At 38.7% G+C, this 19,306-nt stretch overlaps 2 protein-coding genes and 1 long non-coding RNA gene across 3 annotated transcripts; 2 read left to right on the forward strand and 1 right to left on the reverse strand.

Annotated features, from left to right (window-relative positions):
- Positions 1-282: 282 nt before the first annotated feature.
- Positions 283-1,184, forward strand: LOC131328409 (uncharacterized). Its single transcript, XM_058361355.1, has 2 exons — positions 283-921; positions 1,011-1,184. Exons 1-2 carry the CDS (start codon positions 283-285, stop codon positions 1,182-1,184), a joined length of 813 nt encoding a protein of 270 aa, XP_058217338.1.
- A 6,158-nt stretch (positions 1,185-7,342) lies between these two features.
- Positions 7,343-13,839, forward strand: LOC131329192 (uncharacterized). Its single transcript, XM_058362268.1, has 4 exons — positions 7,343-7,543; positions 11,792-11,916; positions 12,846-12,931; positions 13,450-13,839. Exons 1-4 carry the CDS (start codon positions 7,522-7,524, stop codon positions 13,553-13,555), a joined length of 339 nt encoding a protein of 112 aa, XP_058218251.1. The 5' UTR covers positions 7,343-7,521; the 3' UTR covers positions 13,556-13,839.
- On the reverse strand, positions 8,370-9,876 carry LOC131329194 (uncharacterized). The gene is made up of 2 exons (XR_009200676.1): positions 9,731-9,876; positions 8,370-8,800 (listed from the first exon to the last, which is right to left on the reverse strand). It is a non-coding gene; the product is annotated as an uncharacterized LOC131329194 (long non-coding RNA).
- Positions 13,840-19,306: the final 5,467 nt, after the last annotated feature.

A 19,306-nucleotide genomic window follows, 5' to 3' on the forward strand; every position in this document is an offset into this window, starting at 1 on the left:
AAGTGCAGTTCATCAGCTGGTTCATCTCCAACTCCCAGTCACCTGCGAACCTCTGTTCAAGCTTTTAAAGAAAGATACAGATTTCGAGTGGAGCCAAGACTGCCAACAAGCATTTCAAGCAATCAAAGAATACCTTAGAATCCACCTATGTTATCACCACCCATCCCTGAAAAACCATTGATTCTATATCTCTCAGTAACGGCTACATCCATGGGATGTATGCTAGCGCAAGAAAACGATGCCAAAATAGAGTGCGTCATATACTACCTTAGCAAAAAGATGATGGACTATGAAACAAGGTACACTTCGTTGGAGAAAACCTACTGGGGGCTAGTATGGCCCACAAAGAAACTAAGGCACTACCTATTAGCACATCTGGTAGTCCTGGTTTCTCTTTTAGACCCAATAAAATATCTTTTCGAGAAGCCAGCACTTATTGGAAAGCTGACTAGATGGTTGTTGCTAGCAGAGTTTGACCACAAGTACATGACAAGGAAATCAGTGAAAGGAAGGGCTGTGGCAGAATTCTTGGCAGATCATCCTATGACAGAGGCCAAAGTAGAAGACTTCATGTTCCTAGATGAAGACATCTTATTTCTCCTAGGCGAAACCTGGCAGCTTTATTTTGATGGAACATCAATCCAATGTGGATATGGCATAGGGGTATTGCTAGTTTCCCCAAATGACTTTCATATTCCTCTGTCATATAAATTAAGGTTTGAAGTCACCAGCAACCAAGCTGAGTACGAAGCCTGCATAGCTGGAATGGATGCAGCCTTGGAACTAGGGGCAAAAAGGGTAGAAGTCATTGGAGAATTGAACCTAGTGGTGTCCCAACAAAGAGGAGACTGGAAGGTTAAAGAAAACACGCAAAAATTGTACCACTCTATGCTAGAAGCTCTAATTCCACAATTCGGCTCTGTATCTTCACACACACTCCACAAGTGAGCAATACGTTCGTAGATGCACTAGCCTCTATGGTTGAGATACCCCTGGGGTTCGCAATGCAGCCGCTAATGATCAAGCAAAAGGTCAAGCCAACATGTGAGTGCACTTTCACTAAGGAAGGTGAGGATGATGGAAAACCATGGTATGAGGACGTGAAGAAATTCTTGGAAGAGGGAGAGTATTCCTCCGAAGCTACCTCAAAGGATAAGATGGCTCTACGAAAGTTCGCCGCCTGATTCGTAGTTTGTGGTGGAGCACTGTATCGAAAAGCAAACCTAGGCCCCAATCAACTTTGTGTCACAATAGAAGAAAGCCAAAAGGTGATGAAGAAAATACAAAGAATTTGTGGGCCGCACATGAGTGGGGCAACAATGGCAAAGAAGATCCTACGTCAAGGATATTACTGGACTACAATGGAGGCTGATTGTGCTAACTATGTTCGCCGATGCTACAAGTGCCAAACTCACGCTGATCGCTTGCACATTCCTCCTACGGAATTATATAGCATGACATCCCCTTGGCCATTCTCCACCTGGGGAATATACGTCATTGGGAGTATAAATCCGAAAGGGAAATACAAGCACCAGTTTATCCTAGTGGCCATTGACTACTTCACCAAGTGGGTAGAAGCAGCTTCTTATGCTACCCTTAAAGCCACTCATGTAGCCAAGTTCATCCGCACCAACATCATCTATCGGTATGGTGTACCTCATGAGTTCATTTGTGATAACAGATCTTATTTCAAAGGGGCAACGAAGAAGCTTTTCACTGAATTTGGCATACAGAATCATCGATCATCTACATATCGGCCTTAAACCAATGGAGTAGTTGAAGCTGCAAACAAAAACATCAAAAGGATTCTGTGGAAGACTACTGATATCTACATAGACTGGCCAGAAATGCTACCCCTGGCACTATGGGGTTACCGAACAACTGAAAGGACTTCAACTGGGGCTACCCCCTATTTCCTAGTCTACGGGATGGAAGCTATCTTGCCTGTCGAACTGGAACTACCCTCACTAAGGGTTTTGGCTGAGACTGAAATGATCGAAGAGGATTGGGTTTAGAACCGCTACGATGAGATAGCATTACTGGATGGAAGAAGGTTGAGGGCGCTATACCATGTACAAGGGTATCAACGCCGCATTGCACGAGCATTCAACAAAAAGGTGAAGCCAAGGGACATCAAGGTGGGAGATATGGTACTCAAAGCAATCCATCGCCACATTTCAGACCCAAGAGGCAAGTTTAAACCAAATTGGGGAGGACACTATTTTCGTCAAATGCATACTATCTGAAGGAGCAGCATACATTGCAGACTTGGATGGGATGGAATTCGCAACGCTAGTCAATATCGACAATTTGAGGAAGTATTACCCCTGAGAGACGATCGTTGGGCTGAAAACCACAAGGGTGGGTGGACCCAAACAAAAATTAGAGCAACCTGCTAGGTAGAAAACCTGCAAGGGCGGCTTAGGCAAAACCTAAGGCATAAATAAAGAGCTCGCTAGACTGAAAACCCACAAGGGTAGTTTAGGTGAAAATCAAGAGCACAAAAGGAGAAGAAAATACCCAAGTGAACCCTTGCCAAAACAAAAAAACAAAAAAAAAACAAAACTTTTTGAAACTACGTTTATGGCCTGATTCCCTCCATGGGATACATAGGCAATCTCCATATTGAGATTCGGCCACTGCTATCGCTATCACTTCCGAAATTTCTAGGTCTATCCTAAAGCATACTCACCATCAAACCATTGCAAAGACATTTTTTTAATACGGCAACCAATGTTTTATTACTTCCAAGGAAAAAGGAAAAGCAAGCTCAAACAATTCTTGATCTATGAAAGCTAGAATCAAACAAAGAACATCTTTTAAAAAAGCATAACCAATTTGTCAATCTCTAGGTCTTCCTTTTCTTCGCACTTTTGTCTTCCAAAAGGTTTTTCTCCAACCAGCGCTTATACGAGCCCGATAGCTTGTCAGCAAATTTCTCAGCGACATCTTGCATCACCCGATTCGGCCATAGACGAAGCACATTGTGACAAAGGTTGGCATCATGTGCCTTGAAAACAGCATACTAAGGATTGCCCAGCACCTTAGCTTGTTCAGCCCCGAACTATCTTTGAAAACGAGCAGGAAAGTAAAAGGTAACTTGAGTAATACCAATCACCACAACACCGAAATGGCTCATGGTACTCATAGTCATGCTTTCAATGCCATACCAAAGACAAACCCATTGAATCCGATCGCCCTTGCGAGTCTCCATCCATACCTTCCAAGCGGCCTCGGTTGGAAACTATCTAGTCACACGACGCTCCATATAGTGGTCACTACAACACGAATGACCTATTGCGAGGAAATGTAGTGAGGAAATTTCATTTTGTCACTAAAGAATAACAATTTGCAAGGTGTAACACCCCGAATTTTGGGTACGTTAAATAAGTAATTTTATTGAAAATAAACTGAGTCTGGCTCTTTATTACAACAAAACTTAAAAGAAGTACTTTTATTACACAAGGGAAGGGAACTAAGGTTTCTAACTACATCTTCGCCTGCTCCTCCATCTGAGCCAGCTTTTCAGCTCCAAAAGCCTCCAAGGTGTACAGCTTACCTTGTTCATCTACAAAGTCTGACACATTATACCAGCGTCGCCACCGATATAATATGTTAGGGTCACCAAAAGGCAACACCGTGAGCTACGAAAGCTCAATAGAAAAATCCTTACCCACTAATCCATAACTTAAAACAACAGGAAAATAATAACACATCGATTTCCACATGATACATAAATACACAGTTAATCATTGACACATCCACATTCATTAATCATCTATCGTTGGTGTCCAAGATTTCCCGGTTTCTCCTACGCGACTCATCGTAGACCGTGTCAACATTTTCACGTACCAATTCATCTTCCAAAAATCATTTGTTTAACTCACACAATTTTGCATTGGCTCCATACCACGGATAACCAAGCTACACACCCAACCTCACAATGGTTCCATTTTTCCCGGATCCCATTGGAACACAGACAAAACACACTCCACACAATGGGCTACCACGTCCGGCCACATTGCGGTTTCCAAAACATTTCCTTTCAAACCAAAATTTGTTTTTAACACACCCAACCTCGGTTCCGCCGCGCCGGTCTCCCGAGTATCCTCACAATGGTTCCACCGCGCCGGGTTCCCATTGGCACACAAATTGCATTGGCTCCTCTCCGCGGATAACCAAGCCATACCTCACCATGGTTCCGCCGGTTCGGGTTCCCATGGGAACGCACACAACCTCACAATGGTTCCGCTATTCCGGATCTCCATTGGAACACACACAACCTCACAATGGTTCCGCTTTTCCCGGATTCCCATTGGAACACACACAACCTCACAATGGTTCCGCTATTCCGGATCTCTATTGGAACACACACAACCTCACAATGGTTCCGCTTTTCCCGGATTCCCATTGGAACACACACAACCTCACAATGGTTTCGCTTTTCCCGGATTCCCATTGGAACACACACACACCTCACACAATGGGCAAGTCCGGCCACATTGCGGATTCCAAAACTTTTCACTCTTTTCAAATATTTCTTTTATACACGCACACACACAACTCACATAATGCCACTCAAAACCGGTCATTATGTAGTTTCAAAATATTTTCTCCTCGAAAAACATTTCCTTTCGTTAACCACACCCTAGGTGTCATGTTTCTACTTTCTCGGTTCTTTGTGTCTCGTTTACATACAAAGACTCCGCGGTAGGACAAACGTAAGCAAGAATCATCCTAACAAGATCATCCAATTCTATATTACTCATCACGCTTAATTACTACTTATAGAATAACGACACATGTACGGACGCCTTTGGAGTGTATCACTTATGCTTTATTCAAAGCACAACACCACATGTACGGACGTCTTTGGAGTGAAATCACTTATGCTTTATCACATACCACAAGTAATACAAGCAACCCATATATGCATACTCATAACTATCTTAAAGATCAAAATACGAATACTTCTAATCAAACGATAAGTACGTAAGGATGAACTACATATAATTGGGAGTAGTAGATAGGGATAATCTACCGTTCTTCTTGGCGGTAGGTCGGCTACGGAAAGTACGTCGGCTATCGGGCAGAGTAACTTCCTATGGTATGCCTCTGGTAGCTTCGAAAGAGAAAGGTTTCTCTCGAAACTTCTTCTTGACTAAACTACTACTACTTTATGGATCGAAGGGTGGTCGGGTGGTGGTTTAGTGGCGGTCTAGGTTGAGTTTCTTGAAGAACTCAAGAACTACTCAAGAACATGAAGAACAAAAGAAAGAACAAAGAAAGAACATAATTTTTCTAGAGAGAGAAGTTACTAGGTGAAGGTGTGTGTTGAATGAGAAGCATGGGGTGCTATTTACAGGAAAAATTCTTGGCTCTTCCTCTCTCTCTATGGCCGGCCCTCTCTCTCTCTAAATCCTCCATGGATTTGCTCCATTAAGTCATCAAATCAACCTTTCAACCAAGTCATAGCCCTTTCTCCAATCTTAGGCCAAATCTTAGGTGTAAGGCTATGTAATCAACTAAGATCTTTAGCCTTTATAACCTAGGTTTAGCTTGTAGTCAAGGTCTAAGGCTAATAAAGGCTAGGCTTGTGTCATAAAGGTCCATCATAGGTTGTCATTTAGGCAAAATAGACTTAGGCCTAATAAGGTAGCTTGCAAGGCTAGGTTTAGTCCTCGGATTGGTTTATGGGAGATTTGTTGCAAGGAGAGGAGACAATGGTACAAGATTTTGTGTAAAACAATTATAGAAGTACAATGGGAGAGTTTTGTTTGGTTAGGAGAAAGATTCACCCATGGACTTGAAAGATGTAGGAAGATATGAAAGATCAAGAAAGTACAATCCCATCTTCTTCTCTCCTTCCTCCTCTCTCTCTCTCTCTCTCTCTCTCTCTCTCTCTCGGGTCTCTCTCTCCTCTCTCTTTCTCGGCAATCTCTCTCTCCCTCTCCCTCTCTCTCTCTCTCCCTAGTACACTTACATATATATATATATATATATGCATATAAACAAGAAAGAATAAATACAAAGTACCAAGTACAAGATTTTCCAAATCAAAATCCTATTAAAGAAATTCAATAAGGCACATGTTGATTTAATAAATAAACTAGTGTACAAAGTATTCTAGGAAGATTAACTCCCTAATAAATTAATCCAATTGGGTACAAAACCCCAATACAAAATAATATTAAGGGTACTTTTAAGAATCTTAGGCCTTAAAGGCTACTAAGGCTAATAAGTACTTTCAAATTTAAAATATTGGTACTTCATCGCAAGGGAATTTAGGAAAAATGACTAGTTGAAAGAATAACTCTTTTACCCAATGGATAATAAACCCCCTAACATTTATTGTCCAATGGATAAAGAATAAAACCAAATTAATAAAAGGAAATAAATAAGAAATTTCTAGGATTGAAAAGGTTGACTAGTCAAATCAACTTTATTGGAAGGTTCCCTAGTCACATCGGTACTTTATTTGGTCAAAAGACTCTATTATCCAAGGGTCACTAACTTCCCTAACGGTTATTACCCAATGGGTAATAATTTCCCTTGCGGTTAATAACCATTGGACAAAAGAGTACAAGTACCATTTATTTTAAAATAAGATTTTGAAAGACTACATGTACTTTTATAATAAAAAGTTTATTATCCAATGGACAAAAATTACCCTTGTGTTTATTAACCAATGGATAATGGAGGGGTGGGAGAATCCCCAATAAACAAAGAATAAATGTACTTTGCACATGTGAACATACACCATTAAAATACTATATTCTTGTACTTATCAAAATATTTTAAAGGAAAGCCTATTGTCCAATGGACAAAGATTACCCGAACCATTATGGACCAATGGGTAAAGGCAAAAGGTTCAAAAGTTTCAAAAGGTCCAAAAGGTTCATCTAGTAACTAGGTAAGTCGGTTGCTTGGTTCCTCCAAGTAGTCGGTTGGAAATTAACTAAATTGGTCACGTAGGGTTTCTAGTCGAGACCAAAATCTAACTACAACGAAATTTACAAGAAAACATATAGCCACTCAAAAGAAAATAAGTAAATTAAATAAAATTCAAATATTTAACGAAATTTTTATTAACCAAAATTCAGGGGCGTTACACAAGGAAAATCAAATTTCCTCACAGAATCCAGTCGACGAGATAATAATAGGTGAGGAAAATAATTTTTGTTGCCCAAAGATACTTTATGGCGAGGAATTTACATTTTTCCTAGCTAAAAGAAACCGCGAGATTTTTTTGGATGCCAAGGCGAGGAAAAAAGTTGTCGCATGATTGTTTAAAATAACTATGCCCAAGTTAAAAAAATTTCTGTCTCTGACTCAACATTTTTCCCCAACTGTCGATGCATCCCTCCTCTCCGCCTTTTTCATCTCCCTCTATCTCGCTCTCCATCACCCAGTTCCCCCTTCCTCCTTCTCCCACGATTTTTTGTGACAGAGGCAAACAAGCATCAAAGCACCATCGGTCTCAACGGCAGGCGAGCACCAGATCCCACGACTTGCAACACCATGCGAAAGATACGACGAACAAGTATGTACATCTATACATGTATATAGGTATTGTATAGATACATATAGATATACATACGGGTGTACAACCCCCAATTTGTAAACCCTAAATTATTTTGCCAAGGAACTAAACCCAGTGCGTAAACCCTAGTTTTTTACTCCAGATTCAAAATTTTTTGATCATTTTTGGTCACTAGTATGTATGAGACTTCGTATGTAGAGTGGATTTCGGCATGTGCGTGTTAGTGTTTTATGATTTTCACAAAGAAGAATCAGTATTCTCGATCCTATTAGAGGGTTGAGGGTTATGCTCAAGTTCTATTAGTTGGGAATCATAAACAACATCAATTGCGTTTCTTTTCGAGTTTTGGATCCCTTTAATGGATTGAAATCTTTGTGTTTGTATTCTTTCTATAAGGGTTGATGTTATATAGGCAATTAGGTCTACTGACTCTACTGCGTTGTTTATGGTCACTGTGCGGTGAATCTACTAACTTTGTTAACTTTACTAACTTGTTATCGTTAATGTGTTCAGAGATGCTAAATTGGTAAGACTTCAGAATATTTAGACAGTTGGGTGGGAGGAACCACAGTTGTCAGGCCCAACCTCTTGTTGGGTTACTCTCTTTGTCCAATTTGGGGCATTTGCACTTTATTTGGAGAAGAATATGCTTGTGCGTTAACATAATATACATATCCTCTATTTAAGTAATTTTTAACTTACATGTTTTTGAAGGTGACTATGACACTCGATTTGGATTACAACTCGTTGAGGTAAAAGCTTAAAAAAAGGGCCAGGACAATATTTATGCATTTCCTTTGCATTTTGACTTTCTTTGTTTTCTCTGAACTTGTTCCTGTAATGTATTTGAACCACACTACAACAAATATGGGTTTTAATAGCATTAATTGATAGCCTTTTTTTAGGAATGCTGTTATAGGGATACAATTATAGCATTTAGTAGGAGAAAAAGAAGGAAACACTTGCGCCCAATTTACAATAGCGTTCCCCAAAAAAATACTCGCGGCCAATTCTCTCGTAGTTGTTTTTCCCCCACCATGTATTATCCTCTCTCTCCCCTCCTTTGTATGCATATGTGTATGCTTGTACTCGATTTGCAGATCCCCCATTTACAGGCCCTAATTTTCTCGTTTCCTATCTAGGGTTTTGTATTAAGGATTGCTGCCTTTGTCAGCTAGGGTTTGTGCGGTGGGTTCGGGTGGAAAAAGAAGGCAAGGAAAAGAAATGGTGAAAGGCACTTCTGGATCTTCCAAACCTCTGTAAGCTTTCAAATAGGTAAATATTTATATGTATGTGTGTGTGTATATACATATATATATTTAAAGAGAAATATCTGATATATGAGAGTGAGTACATAGTACTACAACTCTATAAGGATGTATACAAGGGAGTAGCTGTTCCATTTCATCTCAGTATTCAAGCCATTTTGGTTTGTTAATATTTCCTTCATATGATTCCCTAGAAAAATCACATGGGTACTTTGTTTTCTCCCCTTTATAATACCCGATTTTGCATGCCAATCTGGGCTTATAAAAAATTTAGTTAGTGTGCATGGCTAGGATTTATGTGATTGTTCAAATCATTTATGCCTTGGTGTTTTCGATTAACAATAGATGTTCTTCAATTGATTGCTTACATCTTTACTTCGGTTGAATTTGGAGATATGAATGCAACCATCTTTATTTTTTATTTTTGCTTTTTATCCATGTTGCCATCGTAATAGGGATAGTGTACTGGCTAGTTAAGGGTCTAGAGAGAGTTGCTAAGTGTATTGAGTTCTCATAACAAGGACATAAAGTCGTTGGAGTAATGGGTAAACAGAATTACAAACCTACAAATCAGAAATTTCTAGAGTTATTCATTGCGACATTTTGTCGAGCAATCGAACTGCAATTTCTACCACATGTTTCTCATTTTCTTCTTCTTTTTTTTCTTTTCTGTGTACTGTTTTTATTTTACCTGCAAAGAAACAATGATATCAAACCGACCCGTAAGTCTCAAACGATTGAGGCCGGTTACATGAATTGGTTTAAAGGAACAAAGATATAGGAGAAGAAAATGGAACATTTCACATTTGCAGCTTCCTCCTTGTTAACCATTTGAGGATCCTAATGTGTGTTGCCCTGATTTTGGCTTTTTCCAATCTGTGTTGTAATGCAAACATTTCCCTAATTTTATCCACGTAACGGTTCTGCTTGCAACTTCTTGGTGACGATAATGGGTTTAGTTATCCCATGGAGCTTCACTCATGCACTGATTGACAGATATTATGTACTGGTTAAGTGCCCTCTTCGCCAGCTCGAAATACTGGTGATTGTTGTAGTTGGAGATTAGGTATGTCCTGCTTTTCACTCTAAATCATGATTCTACTTGGCAAACAAAATTAGGACACAGAAAAGTGCAAAAAGTGCACTATCACATAATATTACGTGGGCCCCGGTACAAGTGTCTAGAACGGTCTCTTAAGTGTCAGATTCTTTTAATTATCGAGTCAAAGACACGAGGACACTGCATAATTTTTCATAGTTCTTGATGTAGTTCTTTCATTTTTAAGGTAAACTGGGTTACAAGGAGCCATTAAATGGGTATTCTATGGGTAGTTCTGCAAATGATAAAAATGCTTTCGATGTGTATCGAAATTAGGACCACAGAAAGTGCATGGGTTGAGATTAAAATACCCATTTTATTAAAAATGCTTCCTATGTGTATTGAAATTATGGCTAAGTGCATTAGTGTCATAGTTGTATGGGTGTTTTAATTGTAGTTTTGCTGTAAACTTGCCAATAAAAATGCTTGCCGTCATAGTTGTATGGGTGTTTTAATTGTAGTTCTGCTGTAAACTTGACCAATAAAAATGCTTGCCATGTGATCAAACGTTAAAAGGCAAGTGGCGTTTCTTTGAAAGAAACTAATTATAGTAAATCGAACACTTATAAAAAAGGATCGCAATTGTGTTGTTGATGATGTGGGTCCTGTTTTGGAGCTAGAATTGGCTGCCCAAACAAACTTTTTAGTAAACTATGGAACTTTGATATCGCAGTTTGAAGTTAAAGACGTGGATGATATTTCTTCCTATAGAACTAATTGCTATAAGAATTTGTTGCCTAGTTTATATGTTGAAAGTGTGGTACTCTTAGTAGCAGAGACTTGCTTCTTATGTTTCTTTTGTTTGATCAAATTTTTTATTTGGCTATGTAGTAATGGATATATGTGTTTGATGGATTTTTTTTGTATGCGTATGTACTGTGTTATTTAATATCAAGCTCTAGAGTACTTGTTTAACTATCTAGTGATGAACTGATGAAGGAAAAGACTAGTATGATTGCTCATAGATGTCTTGCGGCGGTTAATCCATTAGTTTTTCAGATTCATATAGATGGTGAACATCCTAATCCACCACTTTGTTACCATCTAAGGATTTGCACAGATATCAGAAGTTTTGGTGAACATCAAAAGTTTTCTATATGTGACTTAGTTGATTGGAAAACACTTTAGAGCCAGATGGTGAACATCCTAATATGCACAGTTTCTCAAGTTCTTTGTTGTGTACAGATTGTAGCAACGTTTATTGCAATTCGACACCTAATCAGAAAATTCTTGCTTTATACTATGAACTTGGTGTTGTCTTTCTTCTATGTTTAGTGTGTGAGTTCAATTAAGATGGTATTTTTGCATAATGTGTTTGTGGGAGTTGTAGGGGGCTTCATTGCATTCATATATAAGCTAAGTTAGAGATCTTGGTATAGATCAGCAAAAGCTGAACGAGACTCAAGTATGTAGTTAGGACTGTATGCATGAATCAGTAAAAAATTGGAAAGTAGTTATCTTCATTTAAATTTGAGACCAACTATTAGTTGGTTGGACAATATGCTGACCAGCCAAGATTGAGTATATATTTCTTCGGCACCTTCTGAATTCTCCTATACAAATTGTGGAACTGCATTCCCTATTCAATTGCAGAACTTTTTTATGCTTGTTAAAGTAACTGAGATTCTGAAAGATTCTTTAGGTGATCATTATCATATCGACTAGCATTTTGTGTTTTTCTTTTATAGAAACCACTCAAATGATAAATTTGATTATATGTAGTAAGGTGTAAATGAATCTGCTCAAATGGTCTAGTTGGGGCCATAATTGTTGTAACTTCTAACGTAATGGAGGATACTCCCCTTTATTGCTCTGTCTCTCTTTGTAGCGTAAAAGAGTTTGTTTCACCTATGGTTTTTTTTTTTTTTTTTGGCTGATCAGGAGAAAGAGAAGATAGCAAGTTGACAGACTCTATGTTGAGGCTGGCAGAACATGTTGCTGTGGAGATAGCTCTAAACACACTTGCAAATAGAGGCCCTTCTAAGGCGCCGCCTTCAAAAGTTTTGGTAAGCGATTAACTGTGGTGGTTTCCCTTCACCACTAAGTTTTGTTGGTCATTTTGATCATAAAATAGAGTGCTTATTGTCTTCTAGCATCACTTCGGAAAAATTCCATTAGTTATTGGCTTGAACTAGGAATATAGGTGGTAGACATACTAGCACAGAAGTTAGGGAATTATTGGTAATAGAGATTCAAGGTCTGGTATATTGTGGGAAGATCTAGAACTCTTTGTAACCTTACCTGCAAACTTCTTCACCAATGCCTTAATCCAATCTCACAATGACTGAAGAAGTTTCACACCAAAGATGGCTTATAAATTGTTATTGTGAAGTATATGCTAAGTGTAATAGAGCATTTTCAACATAGTTTTTTGTTGTTGGTTGTGTACTTAAAATGTAATGGACCTAATGGTATGGAGACGAGCAGCTTTTACTTATCTTGGAGTAAACTACCTTCAATAATTTACTAGACTAGTCACACCACTTCAATGAACTATACACCTTTTTGTATCAAAAGTGAGGCTTTCTTTGGATTGTATCTAGTGTTCCATTGATGTATCTGAGGGGCTGCATCAATCTTGGTGCAATTTTTTTGGCACATTCAAGCAATTATAAGTAGATTAAGTTGTACTTCCAAGAAGTATTAGCATGGAGACGTTTTTTGTCCATGTCCTTACTTTGTAACTTGTTAAAGCTATCTACTTTTTCATGATAGAAAAGGTTAGGTTGGACTATTGAAGGAAAAAAAAAACTATAAACTTTTAAGTACTTGTAACAATCGTTCAGAAGGGAAAGAATTTTGACGAATGAGCTATAAAGTTTCAACTACTTTCTGAGTTGGTGTTCCTTGAGCTAATATCATACATACATCAGAAGTTCCTTGGGCTTGTTTTAAGTCAATTCTTACTCAAATGCTTCTTCTTTTTCCTTGGTAGTGTGTAAGATGTTCTCTTTGGAGTTCGTGGCTGCGGGATATGAAATTTGAAGGATACGTTGCGAAAGTTGGCACCCAGGTGGTGGTGTAGTTTGGAAAGATGGATGATGCTTTTTGAGAATGCTAGAGCTTAAGTAGTAGTGAACTTAATCTTTTGTTTGAAGTCACTCACCGAGTTTCTAGCAGTTTGGACCATGGACAATTCACTCTACCGTAGTAATCGGATTGGTTAGAATGTAAAGACAAGATTAGATGATGTTCGGTAGGGCTTTGATTGAAGTGCTTTTGATAAAAGACGTAATGCCACTGTTTTCCCTTTCCTAGCTGATTATATTACAAAGGTGGCTCGATAACTATCAATTTAGTATTTTTGATGCACTTTTTGCTCATTCTTGGAATGCAACTGCAGAACAGTGGATGAATCTTGCTAGTTTCTTCTCTATGTTTCTTTACTCGTGGTGTTATTTAGGGTTACGCAATGGTGGATTATGAATCTTTTGTGCTGTTCATATTGCGAAAGTGTGTATATAAATATATAACTGCATATTTGAGGGTTTCTCACTTTCTTTGATATGTTTACTATTTTTTTTTTGGCAACGTGTAAGATCGATGTTCTCTTTGGAGTTTGTGGCTGTGGGAGATGGAATTCAAAGAAGGATACATTGCAAAAGTTGGCCCCGAGGTGGTGTAGTATTTTGGAAAGATCCATGATGCTTTTTGAGAATCCTAGAGCATAAGTAGTAGTAAACTTTATATTTTGTTTCCTGGGGCGAAACTTTGTTTTGATGGTTTGAACCATGATGCCATTATTATGTAGCTGAAAGGATTTGGCTAATGTTTCACAGTAATGACAATTTGTTTACATGAAAGCTAATAGATTTTTGCTATTTATGATTATGGTTGTCCATGGTTGTATGAGGTGGTGATGGATTCTAAATATGAGCAGGGAATATATAAAAAATGTTTGCCAGGAGAAATATTCATTGCTTGCAAGGAATTATTTTGTGCATATATGTAACATTAGCGAGGAAAAAATTTGTCTCTAAAACCCTACAATAGGTTGCTTTGCGCGAGGAATTTTCGTTTTTGGTGAGGACTTTTTTCCTTGCAGATTATTCTTGGCGAGGACTTTTTTCCTCGCCTATTATTTTCATTCATGTCCTGTCTAGGGTTTGCGAGAGGAATTTTGTGTTTTTGGCGAGGACTTTTTTCCTCTCAAACCATTTTTGGTGAGGAATTTTATTTTCCTCGCAGTAAGCTTCTGCGACAACGTTTTAGCGAGGAAAGTTGACGACAAAAAAATTCCTCGCAAATACATTCAGGGAGGAAATTTATGATTTAGCGACAAAATATGTTCCTCGCAATAGGCTGTTCGTGTTGTAGTGGGTCCAAACTATAGGGAATCTGCTTTGGTGCATCCCATACCCTTAGTTTCTCAAATAACCATACCTGTAGAAAACAAGGGAAAATTGCAAGAGAAGAGAACATGTGAGTCAAAACAAAACAGCGACGAGTGGAAAGATAATTTGTAACGCACCTGAATTTTGGTCAATAAAAATTTCGTTAAATATTTAAATTTTATTTAATTTACTTATTTTCTTTTGAGTGGCTATATGTTTTCTTGTAAATTTCGTTGTAGTTAGATTTTGGTCTCGACTAGAACCCTACGTGACCAATTTAGTTAGTTTCCAATCGACTACTTGGAGGAACCGAGCAACCAACGCACCTAGTTACTAGCTAGATGAACCTTTTGGAGCTTTTGAACCTTTTGAACCGTTTTCATTACCCATTGGTCCATAATGGTTAGGGTAATTTTTATCCATTGGACAATAGGCCCCCATTTAAATATTTTGGTAAAGTACTAGATATAGTATTTTAATGGTGTATGTTTACATGTGCAAAGTACATTTATTCTTTGTTTATTGGGGATTCTCCCACCCCTCCATTATCCATTAGTTAATAAACACAAGGGTAATTTTTGTCCATTGGATAATAAACTTTTTATTATAAAAGTACATGTAGTCTTTCAAAATCTTGTTTTAAAATAAAAGGTACTTGTATTCTTTTGTCCAATGGTTATTAACCGCAAGGGAAATTATTATCCATTGGGTAATAACCGTTAGGGAAGTTAGTAACCATTGGGTAATAGAGTCTTTTGACCAAATAAAGTACCGATGTGACTAGGGAACCTTCCAATAAAGTTGATTTGACTAGCCAACCTTTTTTAACCCTAGAAATTACTTATTTATTTTCTTTTATTAATTTGGTTTTATTCTTTGTCCTTTGGACAATAAAAGCTAGGGAAACTATTATCCACTGGATAATAGAAACCCAAATTCTTTATATTAAAAGAGTTTAATGAAAGATTTGAGCAAAGTACTATTATAGATTTTTTTTAAAATTTCTTTAAAGTACTTTTTGATTATTTTACTATAAAAGTTTTCTAGTAGCTATTGTCCATTGGACAATAAATGTTAGGGGATTTATTATCCGGGTAATAGATTTATTCTTTCACCAAGTACATGGGTTTAACAAACTAGTCTTTTTCAAAAACCCCTTGGGATGAGGTACAAATATTTTATTATGCTAGTACTTGGTAGTCTTTAAAACCTAGGATTCCTAAGTACTCTTTTATTATTTTATCTTGAGGTTTTTTATCCAATTGGATTAATTTATTGGGGAGTTGATCTTCCTAGAGTACACTAGTTTATTTATTTAAAGGGGCATGTGCCTAATTGGATTTCTTTAATGGGTATTTGATTTTGGAAATCTTGTACTTTGTACCTTTCTTATTCTTTCTTGCATTTATATATATATATATACATGTATGTGTGTGTACTTGAGAGAGAGAGAGAGAGAGAGAGAGAGAGAAAGAGAGAGAGGAGGAAAGATAGAAGAAGATGGGATTGTACTTTCATGATCCTTCCTTGATCTTTCTTCATCCTTGGTGAATCTTTCTCCTAGCCAAACATAACTCCCCCATTGTACTTCTAGGATTGTTTAGTTCCCAAATCTTGTACCATTGTCCCCTTTCTTCCAACAAATCTCCCAAAGATCAAATCCAAGGACTAAACCTAGCCTTGCAAGCTACCTTTTTAGGCCTAAGACTATTTTGCCAAATGACAACCTATGATAGACCTTTATGACACAATCCTAGCCTTTATTAGCCTTAGACCTTGACTACAAGCTAAACCTAGATTATAATTACCTAGATTCACCTAAAAAGCCTAAGATCTTAGTTGATTACATAGCCTTACACCTAAGATTTGGATTGGACAAAGCATGGCTTGACATGTGAAGTGATTTGATGACTTAATGGAGCAAATCCATGGAGGATTTAGAGAGAGAGAGAGGGCCGGCCATAGAGAGAGAGGAAGAGCCAAGAATTTTGCCTATAAATAGCACCCTATGCCTCTCATTCAACTCACACCTTCACCTAGCAACTTCTCTCTCTAGAAAAATTGTGTTCTTTCTTTGTTCTTACTTTGTTCTTGAGTGTTCTTGAGTTCTTCAAGAAACTCAACCTAAATCGCCACTAAACCGCCACTCGACCACCCTCTCGATCCAAAAGTAGTAGTAGTAATAGTCATAGTCAAGTTTCGAGAGAAACCATTCTCTTTCGAAGCTACCGGAGACCATCGTAGGAAGTTACTCCGCCCGACCACCGACGTACTTTCCGTAGCCGACTACCGCCAAGAAGTAAGGTAGAGTCCCGTGTCCACTAACTCAACGTATAACGTAGAACCGTATGTTGGAAAGTATAAAGTAGGAATTCCTTATCTCTATTCCTAAGTATAACGTTGTTGTTTTGAATCACTAAGATAGAACTTATCGTTTGTTTATAAGTATTTGTATTTTGATCTTTAAGATGATTAATGCATATATGAGTTGCTTGTATTAATTGTGGTGTGATAAAGCATAAGTGATTTCACTCCAAAGACGTCCGTACATGTGGCGTTGTGCTTTGAATAAAGCATAAGTGATACACTCCAAGGGTGTCCGTACATGTGGCGTTATGCTATAAGTAGTAATTAAGCGTGATGAGTAATATAGAATTGGATGATCTTGTTAGGATGATTCTTGCTTACGTTTGTCCTACTGCGGAGTCTTTGTATGTAAACGAGACACAAGAACCGAGAAAGTAGAAACATGACACCTAGGGTGTGGTTAATGAAAGGAAATGTTTTTCGAGGAGAAAATATTTTGAAACTACATAATGACCGGTTTTGAGTGGCATTATGTGAGTTGTGTGTGTGCGTGTATAAAAGAAATATTTGAAAAGAGTGAAAAGTTTTGGAATCCGCAATGTGGCCGGACTTGCCCATTGTGTGAGGTGTGTGTGTGTTCCAATGGGAATCCGGGAAAAGCGGAACCATTGTAAGGTTGTGTGTGTTCCAATGGAAATCCGGGAAAAGCGGAACCATTGTGAGGTTGTGTGTGTTCCAATGGAGATCCGGAATAGCGGAACCATTGTGAGGTTGTGTGTGTTCCAATGGGAATCCGGGAAAAGCGGAACCATTGTGAGGTTGTGTGTGTTCCAATGGAGATCCGGAATAGCGGAACCATTGTGAGGTTGTGTGCGTTCCCATGGGAACCCGGACCGACGGAACCATGGTGAGGTATGGCTTGGTTATCCGCGGAGAGGAGCCAATGCAATTGTGTGCCAATGGGAACCCGGCGCGGCGGAACCATTGTGAGGATACTCGGGAGACCGGCGCGGCAGAACCGAGGTTGGGTGTGTTAAAAATAAAATTTTGGTTTGAAAGGAAATGTTTTGGAAACCGCAATGTGGCCGGACGTGGTAGTCCATTGTGTGGAGTGTGTTTTGTGTGTGTTCCAGTGGGATCCGGAAAAAACGGAACCATTGTGAGGTTGGGTGTGTAGCTTGGTTATCCACGGTACGGAGCCAATGCAAAATTGTGTGAGTTAAACAAATAATTTTTGAAAGATGAATTGGTATGTGAAAATGTTGACACGGTCTACGATGAGTCGCGTAGGAGAAACCCGGAAGTCTTGGACACCAACGATAGATGATTAATAAATGCGAATGTGTCAATGATTAACTGCGTATATATGTATCATGTGGAAATCGATGTGTTATTATTTCCTGTTGTTTTAAGTTATGGGTTAGTGGGTAAGGATTTTTCTATTGAGCTTTCGTAGCTCACGGTGTTGCCTTTTGGTGACCCTGACATATTATATTGGTGGCGACGCTGGTATAATGTGTCAGACTTTGTAGATGAACATGGTAAGTTGTACACCTTGGAGGCCTTTGGAGCTGAAGAGCTGGCTCAGATGGAGGAGCAGGCGAAGATGTAGTTAGGAACCTTAGTTCCCTTCCCTTGTGTAATAAAAGTACTTCTTTTAAGTTTTGTTGTAATAAAGAGCCAGACTCAGTTTATTTTCAATAAAATTACTTATTTAACGTACCCAAAATTCGGGGCGTTACATAATTTGACAATAAACAACTAAAGGAGTGAACCTGTAGTAACAAAGGACTGCCCGAGAACTGGGCTGTTGGATTACTCTTCATTGCATCAAGGCCCACCAAAATCTCTGCAAACACTAAACCAGCAAAGCCTACACGATTACCAATCTATTGGGCGAAATCAAGCAGCATAGAATCAGCATGGCTAGAGGAGGGGCCGACAAGTAATAATGGAGAAGAGAGATGCATAGTGCATGAAAGCACGCTTTCTGTTGAGGAATTTGGCGATGAGCTTCAGCTATACCAAAATGCTGAATAAGCTGTAGGATTTCCAACCTTCCATTCACTATGAAGAATCTAACTTCATGTTTCTGAACTTGGAACATAGCCTTCAAAAGGTCGCCACGATTAAACAAAGGGCTAGGGATAATAAGACCTTCTCTATCCGAATGACCCATAATGGCTGCAAACTCCTCGAAGGTAGGACACTATTCCCCTCTTCTAAATTGAAAAACGTGAAGAACAGGAAACCAAAGCTAGCGGCTACACGAAGAAAAGCAAAATTCACCGGAATTTGGCGAAGGGAGAAGAGGAAATCCATGCCAAAGGACTTAAAGAGTAGACGGTCGAGGCCATTGAAGGAATCCAACCACTGATCAAGAACTGGTTGTGCCATGTGTTAAGGACTGCTGTTGACAAACTATCAAAATTCGTAGAACGCGTACTTATAGGCTAGGTCGAATCCCTGTCCGAATCGGAATTGGATTCTAAATCCGTATTAATCAAGTCAGTCTCTCGGTCGGCATTTCGATATGGCGGCCATGGGATCCATTCCTTGGCCTGTGAATAATCAGGGCTAACTCAAAGTCAACCCCAAAGAAAACGAATCAATCCCTCGGCCACCTAATCGATGGCGGCCGCTAGAACGACCTATTTACAGAGAAGTTTCACAGTTTTGTCTAGTTCATTGAAATACAAATTTCATACTAAACAAAACAACACAAATGCAGCATGCACAATCACATATCAAAGCA

This window comes from Rhododendron vialii, chromosome 6a (genome assembly GCF_030253575.1).
Source record: "Rhododendron vialii isolate Sample 1 chromosome 6a, ASM3025357v1".
Lineage (NCBI taxonomy): Eukaryota > Viridiplantae > Streptophyta > Magnoliopsida > Ericales > Ericaceae > Rhododendron > Rhododendron vialii.

Bases quoted from the DNA above. Each gene is read 5' to 3' on its own strand.
- LOC131329192 (XM_058362268.1), top strand. From the start codon at position 7,522: ATGCGAAAGATACGACGAACAA. The intron at 7,544-11,791 runs GTATGTACATCT...TTGGCTGATCAG, and splicing joins GCGAAAGATACGACGAACAA to GAGAAAGAGAAGATAGCAAG. The intron at 11,917-12,845 runs GTAAGCGATTAA...TTTCCTTGGTAG, and splicing joins CGCCGCCTTCAAAAGTTTTG to TGTGTAAGATGTTCTCTTTG.
- LOC131328409 (XM_058361355.1), top strand. From the start codon at position 283: ATGGACTATGAAACAAGGTACACTTCGTTGGAGAAAACCTACTGGGGG. The intron at 922-1,010 runs GTATCTTCACAC...TTCGCAATGCAG, and splicing joins TAATTCCACAATTCGGCTCT to CCGCTAATGATCAAGCAAAA.